The sequence below is a fragment of the Mycteria americana genome, chromosome 14 (assembly GCF_035582795.1).
Source record: "Mycteria americana isolate JAX WOST 10 ecotype Jacksonville Zoo and Gardens chromosome 14, USCA_MyAme_1.0, whole genome shotgun sequence".
In the NCBI taxonomy this organism is placed as follows: Eukaryota; Metazoa; Chordata; class Aves; order Ciconiiformes; family Ciconiidae; genus Mycteria; species Mycteria americana.
In genome coordinates, this window is record NC_134378.1 from 3973165 (window position 1) to 3984586 (window position 11422).

Consider the following 11422-nt stretch of genomic DNA (forward strand, 5'->3'; position numbering starts at 1 on the left):
GACGCTGGCTTCCCTGGAGCAGGTCCTCACGCACCATGCAAACCTCACGGAAAGCTGGATTTGACGCAAAGGGAGAAAGAGCACGAGGCTGGTTCTCAGGCGGCAGGCTCACGGGCCAGGGAACTCCCAACTGCTTCACAAATATTCTGGGCCACTTCCAGCCCCGCTTCCAGCCAGGAACCGTGCAGAGGCAGCACCAGGAACCACCTCCTCTTCCCACATGGGACAAGGGCCTTCCGGGCCGCTGGTGCCATCGCTGGTAACGCGTCATTACTATAGAAACGCCAGCGCTTGGTACACTTATTGTCAGGCCTGGGAGCTACACCTCCAGTGCTGCCAGCTCCCCCCGTGCTTTGCAAGCCGCCCAGGAGGCTCGTTTCTGCCCCCGGGCTCCCCCCGGCCCTGCGACGGGGAGTTCCGGCCCGCGGGGAGGTACGGCCGGAGCCCCCTCCGCCGGGGCCGGCTGCAGCCGCCGCCAGTGCCGCCCCGCTGCCGCAGCGCCCGCCGCCCGCCCCACGCTGCCCCGCCGCGCCCCGGAAGCAGACGGGCGGCGCACGGCGCTTCCGGCGGCGGGCGCATGCGCCGCCCGCCCCGGCCGCTCCCATTGGCTGGCGGCCGGGGGCGCGGCGGGCGCCGGTGAGGGGGCGGCGGGCGCGGCCATGGCCGCGCTGCGCTCGCTGGGCTCCCTGCTGTGCCTCTGGGCGCTGCGGCTGCCGGCGCTGCCGGCGGGCACCGGCGCGGCCGCCCGGGGGCTGGACGTCGCTTCCTACCGGTGAGTGCGGGGCCGGGCGGGGGGGCCGGGCGGGACCGAGCCGGGCCGGGGCTGAGCGGGCCGTGCTTGTGCCTCAGGGAGCGGGTGCGCGCCATGTTCTACCACGCCTACGAGCACTACCTGGAGAGCGCCTTCCCCTACGACGAGCTGCGGCCGCTGACGTGCGACGGGCAGGACACCTGGGGCAGGTACGGGCCGCCCCGGGACGGGGCATCGCCCCCGCCCGCCGCGGGGCCGGGCCCGGCGCGCCCCGCTGCTGGGCGCCGCCCCTCCGCCGGGCCTCACCTCGCTTCTCTCCTCGCACAGCTTCTCCCTCACGCTGATCGACGCCCTGGACACCCTGCTAGTGAGTACGAGCTGCCCCCGCCCCGGGGCTCGGCCCCGTGCGCGCCCGCGGCTGCAGCCCGGCCTTCAGCCCGCTCCAGGCCGCTGTCGGCCTCCTTCTTCGCACCTGGATCTTAGGCGGTAGTGACACAAAGTCAGTCATCATTGACTGGGGGGGTTTTGCTCCAGCCCTGGGAGGCAGGTGGCTGGAGCTCCCTGCCCCTGTCCCCTTCTAACTCTGGAATAAAGACCTAAAGTGTGCAAAGAGAATGGTTTGAAATGAGGCGAAACAGTCAGTTGCTCTTTTAGTACTATTTGCAATTAATGATTTCATAAAATAGTAAAACAAAACTAGAATTATCCCCTAACGTTGAATTCCGCCTCTGTTTTCCCATGAACTCTGAGCCTTGTTCTCTGTTGTCCCGCTCCCCCTGCAGATCTTGGGAAATGTTTCCGAGTTCCAGCGAGTCGTCAACGTACTGCAGGAAGGGGTGGATTTTGATATTGATGTCAATGCATCTGTCTTTGAAACTAACATTCGAGGTGAGGTGGGTTTTTCCGTGGTGTTTATGCTGGATTGCCTTCCTGTACGAGTCACTGAACCGTACACAGAGGTAGCGCGAGGTAGTAGTCAGAGTGAATTTGTGATGCAGTGTAACAGGACACGTAAACACACAGAAAAATCCCAAACAAATGTCACTTCCTTTTTGTCTTTGCGCATCACCTTTTGGCTTCCTGCCTCAACACGAACAGAAGTAGACGTGGCAGTTTCAGTATTCTGGTGCCAGGTTTTAAGCTTTGGAATAAACATCTTTTCCACTGAAACAGTACAAATTGCATACTATCTTTTTTACATACTGTTTTGGAATAGAGATTATTAATCTCTTGCTTTAGCGTCGTAAAGTGAAACTTGCCTTTTTTCTTGAAAATCACAAAGGCCTTTGGAGTCTTGTACCCAGTTGAACGCCTAACTGCTTCAGTACTGTCCAACTAAAAGACACTGGCAGGGAACAAAACCGTTAGTTACGCTTTTTTTGTGTCTCCTGTCCTCTCCTGACATTGCTGAGCCAGTTTTTGCAGCACTGTAATTTCTCTGCGTTCGTGCTTGTTATGTGACAGTAGACAAGCCTGTGGAAAGGGCTGGTAACTCCCTGCATCTGTCAGCCACACTGAAATTCTTGACACTGGCCTAGACATTTTTCTCCAGGGACTTTAAGAAGGTGCGCCGTATTACTTTACACAAACATAGCATTAAGCTGTCTGGAAGAAATGAAACAGAATTCCTCTCATAGAGGTTTATGTTCATTATACTATTAGCTTTCTAATAGCATAATCTGTCTGCAGGGCAGTGTAATAATAGTCTAATAGTATATCCTGTCTGGAGGGCACTGCAGGTATAGTAGGGCAAGTAGGATCTGATGCTTCTAAAATAATGGAAGATGTATATCTGCTACCCATTGCAAATAGGCAGGAAGAAACAAACCAACCACTCTTCTTTTGTGGCATACTGAATTAGGCTGTTAAAGATGAGCCATCTCGCTTTTCTTTCTCCATAAACACTGCCTCTGCATCATGATAAATACAAATAAATAGAACTGGTTGCAGATTGCGTTCCTCCCCCACACTCTTTAATGGATTCTTACTGTGCACCTTCCAGTGGTGGGTGGTCTCCTCTCCGCTCACTTGCTGTCGAAGAAGGCTGGCGTTGAAGTAGAAGTGGGCTGGCCGTGCTCTGGACCTCTCCTCAGGATGGCGGAGGAAGCAGCTCGCAAACTCCTGCCGGGTGAGGGCTTGACTTGTTTGTGTTGCTGTGCTGTAGTTCATGAGGTGACCGGTGTGTTTGATGAAGATGGCACTGCTTGGTGCGTAAACTCATAAAACAGTCCTGTGTTTCCTGAGCTCAAAGCAAGTTTAGCTTGTGGGGAAAACGTGAAGCGCATGATACCAGTTGTATATATGCATGCCAAGCGATGTATGTGCTTAACACATCAGTTTGTTTGTTGCTTGTTGAGGGGAACTATATTCAATATAAATAATAAATAAAGGCTGTGAAACAGCAGCTTGTAAAGACAAGAAGATGCAGCCTTATCTACTCGTTTGTGGGCTGCTGCTGGGATGTGTGCCCTGATAGCACGGCACTGTTTCCATGTGTGGTGTGCACCCTGGGCTACCACTGAGTAATCACAAGCTCAGCATTTGCATTTCGCTGTCCGTTGTGTTTAGTTCTATTTTGACCACCCTGCTTGTGCTGTAAAAAAAGTAGGGATGCAGTCTGCTGCTCTGGGCAAGGTGGAAGAGATCTGCAGTACCTTCCCAGGACAGTGTGTAGCTTGGGGTACCCTCTCTGCTCCTCCCAGGATCACACTCTACTTCTCATTTCGTTCTTTGCAGTTACTGCAATTGCTCCGGTCCCACTTCTTGCCTGTGTGCAGTCTATTTGTGTGCTTGACAGTCTGTCAAACGTAACAGTGAACACTCATGTGAACCAAAAATAGTATGTTTCAGCTTTTCAGACCCCAACTGGAATGCCATATGGAACAGTGAACTTGCTGCATGGAGTAAACCCTGGGGAGACCCCAGTCACCTGTACTGCTGGAATTGGTACATTTATAGTGGAATTTGCCACTTTAAGCCACCTTACTGGTGACCCAGTGTTTGAGGATGTTGCCAGGAAGGCTTTGAAGGCACTGTGGAAAAATCGCTCGGATATTGGGCTGGTGAGTGAGGAATGGACTTTGAATTTGCTGGCCTGCTTTTTGTATAGTTTTGTGGATGCAATTCTAAGCATAAAAAAGCATAAACAGAGAGGAGATAGAACTAGATAAATAACTACAGTGCTAATAACTGGGCTGAAGTTGCATGTTTGACGTTGTTCCTGATCACCTGCAGCACCCAAATCTCTGCTTTAGCAGTGCAACCCAACATTATGCCATTGTTCTGTCCCATAAGAGATGTGGTTGGGAGACAAATGCCTTCTGCTGGGTATTGCAGTTTTTGTAAGAGCAGCTGCAACAGATTAAATAAAATGTCTGTCTAATGCCTGGTGGGACAATGGCCTACGGAAGAGAATAACAGCATGGCAAGTGCACCAAGATATCTTGCCTCTACAGCTTTGGTGTTTTAGGAGTATCCAGAGCTAGAAGTGTTATCTCTGTGTTCGCTATCTACTGGTCAGTCTTTCTTCAGTTAATTTCTATAGCTGCTTTTTGAACCTATGTGAACTCCTAGTGTTGTATGTGAAGTGGAACAGATTTATTCATATGCTGTATGAAGAAGTGTTTCCTTTTGTTTGCTTTGTGATCTGTTTATTTTTGGTTTATACCCGTAATCCTTGTTCAAGAAAGAAATTTAATAGCTGGGTTTTTTTCATCTTTGCTAGGCAAGTCATGATTGTGTATTTTATTCTCCATCAGCTGGGTCTGTTTCTAGGCTGAAGAGTCCCAGGTTTGAAGGATCTATTTAAATATTAGCGTGGCAGCTCTCATGCCTTTGACATCCTTGGGCTCCACCTCTGTACCTGTACCTCTTCATCCTTCCCTACTCTTTTGTAAGATCGGAATTAGGATCAGACACATCACGTTGAAATTGTGCATTTTTACAGTAGCATAATGGTATTTTGTTTTGGCCAGTGCAGCATTTATATTGGAAGCATAAAATTCCAACGTTATGTTTTCTACAGTTTGTACTTCTCTGATTATACTGATACATGTGTCTTGTAATGGAGAAAATGCAAGTTGGAGTGGACATTGGGAATCTGTGAAATGGACGGTCTGAAAAAGGGTCAAGGGTTTCTTGTGTGGTGGTGTTGGGAGTGATTTTTTTAATTATTGTTTAGTAGATAAGCTTTATTTCCACTTTAACTCCCTCTTTCCTCCTCCCTCACTTCTTCCAGGTTGGTAACCACATTGATGTGGTAACTGCCAAGTGGGTGGCCCAAGATGCTGGCATTGGGGCCGGAGTGGACTCCTACTTTGAATACCTCGTTAAAGGAGCCATTCTCCTGCAGGACAAGGAGCTGATGTCCATGTTTCTAGGTGAGCAGTTTGTTTTCTGTGTGAAGGGTCCCAGGAATGCCTCCTTGACTGCGCCTGTAAAAACTTTGCACGTGGGACTGCAGAAGAAGAAGAAGAATCTAATAGGGTACATTCAAGACTGTTCCCGAAGGCCTTGTTGTAATACTTTTGAACAGTCTGTGATAACAAAGACTTGAACCTATCTATGTTTCTTTATAGAATATAACAAAGCTATCAAAAATTACACAAAGTTTGATGACTGGTACCTCTGGGTTCAGATGTACAAAGGAACAGTGTCCATGCCTGTTTTTCAGTCCCTGGAGGCCTACTGGCCAGGCCTACAGGTAAGAGCTGTCATACCAGTAGCATACGATGATTCTGTTCATCTATCTTGGGTCGGTCCTTAATATAAAAGTTACAAATATAACCCTTATCTGTGCTGGTTTAAAAGTTTGTTTTGATCTCTGGTGAAATCTGCAGTAGTCTGAGCCAGTAGAAGAGCAGATGTTGACTTTATCTATGGTCTATAAAAAAAATCTTCCATTAAACTTGATGGGAGGGCAGTTTTGTTGTAGCAAACTCCACTGACAGTGGTCTCATAGTCCAGATGGGAACATAAGGCAAAAGAAAATCACACCTCTTTTTCCGCCACCTTGTAAATGCTTTATTGGTGTGAATACTTTCCCATTGAGAGGTTTGCTTTCTCATCAGTACTTACATTTGGTCTGGGACTTCGTTATCCCCACTGAAATAGACTGGATGCTGTGATTGACTAAAAGAAATGTGGACTGAAGAAACCCAGCCTTCCGTTAACTAAAAATCCAAGAGACTTCATATTATTTAGGTGTGCGGAATGTGATCCAACAGAAAAGTAGCACCTATCTCTTTAGTCCTACATGTTCTTAAGGCATCATGCTTAAATATTACTTACACCATTCAGACCTGCTGAACAACCCATTTCTGTCACCATCTCTTCCTTTGACTATAGAAGTGTTAACGCATCAATTCCTGTGCTGTTTCTTCTTCACCTGGATGTTGCTTTGCTAATTGTTTCCTCTCTCTCAGAGCCTAATTGGGGATGTAGATAATGCCATGCGAACCTTCCTCAACTATTACACTGTGTGGAAGCAGTTTGGTGGGCTGCCTGAGTTCTACAACATTCCCCAGGGCTATACGGTGGACAAGAGAGAAGGATATCCACTCAGGCCTGGTAAGCAGAAATGAAATAAAAAGGAACATGGACTCCTGCTTTTGCTCTGCTGGTGCGATCAAATGTTAGCAACACCTGCCCTCCAAAAGTTCCTCCCCAGTTTTGCTTTGACTTAGTTCCTGCATGCATTTTACCAGCAATTTCCATAGTCAAAGCTATACATTTTGCTTTCTGCCATTCACAAAGGTAGGGCTACCTTTTAAAGGAAGCAAACCATAGTGTTACTATATAAAGGGGGCCTGTTAATGAATTGGGTTCACAATGTAGGATTTGACATGTTTAAGTGTTAGGCTGTCTGACACGGGATTTTTTTAAAGTCATGCGAAACGTTAATGCGACTGCCTGTGTCCTTTAAATTTAGGAAGTGAAAGTGAGTATGAATAGAGCACTTTAGTTCTGTTGAGTTCCTGAAATAAACTAATTCTAGTTGCACTAGTAAAGCTCAACATATAAGAGGGATTATATGTTGTCTGTGATACTGCAATGAAATGATCTGTCTTTTCTTCTGTTTTTTTACAACTCTAACAAAAAAAAAAAAAATTCACACCTGATTATTAGGTCAGTGTCCTGGTTTCAGCTGGGATAGAGCTGATTTTCTTCCCAGTAGCTGGTATAGTGCTGTGGTTTGGATTTAGTATAGTGTTTGGACAGTACAGTGAGAATAATGTGATAACACACTGATGTTTTAGCTGTTGCTAAGTAGCACTTACGCTTTCAGCTTCTCATGCTCTACCGAATGAGAAGGCTGGAGATGCACAAGAAGCTGGGAGGGGGCACAGCCAGTCTGGCCAAAGGGATATTCCATACCACACGATGTCATATAAACTAGGGGAAAGCTGTCCAGGGGCCTGCTGCTCGGGGACAGGCTGGGCATTGGTCAGTTGGTGGTGAGCGGTGGTTTTTCATTTGCATCATTGTCTTTCCTGGGTTTTATTTCTCTCTCTTTTTGTTATTTTCCTTTTCATCATCATTATTATTATTATTATTATAATATTTCAGTTTTTAAACTGTCTTTACCTCAACCCACAAGTTTTCTCACTTTTACTCTTCCGATTCTCTCCCCCATCCCACTGGGGGGGAGTGAGCGAGCAGCTGTGTGGTGCTTAGTTGCCAGCTGGGGTTAAACCATGACAGTCAGTAAAACTTTTTGTAAATGAAAATAATTAATTTCCTTTTGGTCTGAGTGTTCAGGTGACATCCACATTGGACACTTCTACCAAAAATACTCATCGCATTAACTTTCAAATGTATTATAGCATCCAAAAAGACCTGTTTCTTTAGTAAGTAAACACAGCACAGTGCATATGTTGCCTGTCCGTAGTACTTGTTTTTGTGGTGTCTTCGATACCCCTGTTTCAGAGGCTTACAGTATTGTTTAAAAACTGTATTTTGGGGGTTGAATTTCTTGTTTGTAATCCTTTCTAGAAGCATCTTTCTTTTCTTCTTTTGACAACTGAGTTTTAATCCTTTTCTTTCTTGCTCCTCTCCCACATTCAGAGAGTGGAAGGGGAGCATTATTCACTCTTACCTGAGCTGATGCAATCTGGTTAGAGTGAATTTCTTTGTAGCGCATCCTTAGTAAAAGCAAGTATCTGTGCTTTGAGCCAGAGGAAATACAAGGCAAGCTAGGCTGTTTACCTGATAATTTTAAAGTAGTGTTGTTAAATTAGTTCAAGGAATATCTTGTCTTCCCTGTGTACCTGGTTTGGTAATCTTTATGCTTGCAAATGCTTGGGGTTTTTTTGCAGAGCTGATTGAGAGTGCAATGTATCTGTACCGTGCTACAAGAGATCCTACGCTCTTAGAACTGGGAAGAGATGCAGTGGAGTCAATAGAGAAAATCAGCAAGGTGGACTGTGGATTTGCAACTGTAAGTGCTAAATCAACTACTAAGTCAGCTAAATGGCTGCTAAAAATCAGCCTTTAGAAAGTATTCTCATGAATGATGTTTTGCCATTGAGTCAAGCTATCACTGTGGTTGAAACATGACTTCTTTTTCAAACAAACCCCTGGTATTTCTCTGTGAAGCTGATCTGGTAACCGCTGGTCATGTTTCTGGTAGTAACTTCCCTCACAGCCTGAACAGTGGGCCAAATTCTGTCACTGGCTGTTGCACCAGAGCCCAAAACATGGGAAAGCATCGGAAGCTTCTCCTGCCTCCTGTATCTTGGTAGCTACTAGGTGTTCCAGCTCAGCAGGAAGGCTCATATGCAGGCTGTCTGCCTGCCAGGTGTGTAATTCTGCTTTTCCACTATGCCTTGAAAATCTGATCAAACACAAGAGAACTGCAGTGAGTGATTTCTCTAAAATCATTTAATAGAAGATTTCAAACACACTGTCAAGCTCCGTTTTACAAAACCCTTACAAATACTGGAAATTAGGCCTTGTGATTTGGGAAGTAGGTGAAAGCCTTATGACTTTTTTTTTAGTGGGGGAAATGATGGGAAGCTTACTCACTGCTCTCCTCCTTATCCAGGTAGGAAGTGCATTTCTCCTGATTGTTAGTTTCCTGTTCCTTATCACTAGACTATGCTAGTTCAAAACATCTGAAACCTTGTTGACATACAACTGTTTAAAATACAGGGTCAATTGGTGCTGTAGTGTGCTGTTTAACTGAAATGAATTGCAAGCTGGTTTTCCTTTTCCCCTTAAGTTCATAACTTACTGAATTTGAGATAACTGTAACCCACTGTATTTCTTCTCTTGTAGATCAAAGACTTGAGAGATCACAGACTGGATAATCGCATGGAATCCTTCTTTTTGGCTGAAACAGTGAAATACTTGTACCTGCTGTTTGACCCAGACAACTTCATTCACAATGATGGATCAGTCTTCGATGTGGTGATTACACCATACGGAGAATGCATCTTGAATGCTGGAGGATACGTCTTCAACACTGAAGCTCATCCTATAGACCCTGCTGCGCTGCACTGCTGTAGGAAGCGTAAGGAAGAGCAGTGGGAGGTGGAAGACTTGATGCGGGAATTTTACTCACTGAAGAAAAGCAAGAAATTTGCTTTAAAAAGAGCTTCTGACCATGGTGAAGGGGAAAGTGCAAAAGACCCTGAAGACACCTCTTCAGAGAAAGGTGGAGAGAAGAGAAACTCTAGGAAGAACTCACACTCACTCCTGAGTTGCCCCAGTCAATCCTTTAACTCTAAACTTGCAGTACTGGGACAGGTCTTCCTAGATAACACCTGATTCTATTTTCATTATCAGTTTAAATTATTGATTCAGACTCTGGGAATATATTTTTATAGTTTCATAACAGACAGTCATACCTCACAATGTGAATTGTATTATGAAGTGAAACAGCTTCCCATTAAAGTCTGCTACTGCTGGTTCATAAAATGTGATTCAGATATCAGCTGTTAATGCTGTAAAGTTGCTAATCTCAAACCGATTGGTTGCCTGAATAGCAAACAGGTGTTCAGAAAGAGAAAGAAAAGTCTACAGGTTAGAGGTACCTTGTTTATTTCACTGTGAGTTTGTTTTGAAGTTGTACAGGCTTATGCAGAGCCCACAGCTTACTTTGTTCTATAAAAATGAGCCTGAGCGGTTCCCTGTCAGGGGAAAAGCAAGGATTACTAGCTGTAGCTTCACTTCTGAGACTACAAGTCTCCTCTGTGATGTACTCCACCTTTTATCTTTGGCCTCTTTATGAATATGCGGTTAGCCTGAGAGATTGATGACCAGTCCAGAAAACCTTTTGATTTTGAGGTGGAGGCTCAGATTTGTAGAACTAGCATGTCTGTCGAGCATGAAGGATCGCATGGGGGGAGGAGAGCACTTGTGACATAGAAAATTTCTCAGTTCCTCTGTATGTAGAATCAGTGTGGGTCAGTACCTCCTGCCTGAAACCAGTTTAGTCATCTACAAACTGAGGTGGAGCGTGGACTAGCAAAGGTTTGATTTACCCTGCAGTGGAACGTCTTTCTTCTTGCAGAATCGAACATGATTTTCCTATGAAATTTCCCCATTTCCTTCCTCTTTTAAACTTCCCTTTGGGGCCTCACTTGCATAACTCCGCATCAGCCACCTCAGTCAGTGAAGTTGGCCTCAGGGTGGACCAGCTGCGCTGTATGTGTTCCGTGCATAACGGTAGGATGGAAGGGGACTTGGTTCAGGCTGAAATGCAACTCTCCCTTGGTGCAGGAGACAGCCGAACAGATGTTCATAAGCTGGTCCCTGCAGCAGACAGTGGGAGAGCTCCTTGTGATCCTTCCTCTAATGGAAACCAGGCTGCATTTCTGTCTTTTTCTTCACAGGTGAAAGGCATGAAACCTCTCGGTGTTCAGCTGATTTGACAAATCCAAACCTTTAAATGTGATATTAGTGTCTTTTTGACAGATGTATGCAATGATCAGAAAGGGAGAAATCAGTAGTGTTACAAAGAGTTTTTCTTTTTAAAGAAAAAGGGGGTGGGGGGCAGAAAAATTATGGGCTTTCTTAAAGCCTGCTGGAAGTTGAGTCTGGAGCAAGCACAAACAAGCTATAGTCATTTGAGTGCGTTAGAGGTACAGGATAAATAAATCCATGTGGCCAGTGAAATACTTAAATACAACTGGGTCAATGCCCAGTCTTTGCTGGTGTGGGGTTGCTTTGAGAAACTATTGTTTTTGTCTCGATCTGTACTAGTGCTATAAAGTTACATAAAATCTGCACTCTGCCCTTCAGGATGGAAATCCTGTTGCAGTTTGAGTAAACTACAGTAAGAGACACTTGCAACTTTGGACAGACAGACATATTGGGAGGATTGGTAACCTGTGCAGGCCCTTCTCGTTCTGTACTTCTCCTTTCCTTTTAGCAGGTGGGACAGCTGCTGTTCCAGAAATACTGCATTGATGCAACTGTTGCAGGGGAGGTACTGAGAGAGGAGCACCCTAAAATTGAGGCTTTGTTAGATAAAGATGGAGCTCTTGTTAGTGGCTCCTTGTAACCATAAGATTATCTTTTTCGTTTCCAGCTGTTCATATCTCACATGCTCTTCATTGCCTAATCTGTAGAACAACAAAAGGCAGGCCTTCTCCAATGGCTTCACTTGGTGCTTGGTCCTGATCCTCTCTCAGCATTGCCCCACCTATGAAGGGGAGGAAGATGAAA

The 11422-nt window shown here is 45.8% G+C and overlaps 1 protein-coding gene across 2 annotated transcripts; it reads left to right on the plus strand.

Annotated features, from left to right (window-relative positions):
• The first annotated feature begins 600 nt into the window (after window positions 1-600).
• EDEM2 (ER degradation enhancing alpha-mannosidase like protein 2) lies at window positions 601-10826 on the plus strand. Of its 2 annotated transcripts, XM_075517258.1 has the most exons (11): window positions 615-772; window positions 850-960; window positions 1079-1118; window positions 1534-1639; window positions 2754-2879; window positions 3602-3813; window positions 4989-5130; window positions 5329-5453; window positions 6175-6319; window positions 8068-8189; window positions 9029-10825. In XM_075517258.1, the coding sequence occupies exons 1-11, from the start codon at window positions 660-662 to the stop codon at window positions 9518-9520; spliced, it is 1734 nt and encodes a 577-aa protein (XP_075373373.1). In that variant the 5' UTR covers window positions 615-659; the 3' UTR covers window positions 9521-10825. The 2 variants fall into 2 exon arrangements, with proteins under 2 accessions (XP_075373374.1, XP_075373373.1); XM_075517259.1 differs by lacking the exon at window positions 850-960 and having other exon boundaries at window positions 601-772; window positions 9029-10826.
• The last annotated feature ends 596 nt before the right edge of the window (window positions 10827-11422 follow it).

Excerpts from the sequence above, each read along its gene's own strand:
- EDEM2 (XM_075517258.1), top strand. The coding sequence starts at position 660 with ATGGCCGCGCTGCGCTCGCTGGGCTCCCTGCTGTGCCTCTGGGCGCTG. Across the intron at positions 3,814-4,988 it reads ATCGCTCGGATATTGGGCTG|GTTGGTAACCACATTGATGT; the intron begins GTGAGTGAGGAA and ends CACTTCTTCCAG. Across the intron at positions 5,454-6,174 it reads CCTACTGGCCAGGCCTACAG|AGCCTAATTGGGGATGTAGA; the intron begins GTAAGAGCTGTC and ends CCTCTCTCTCAG.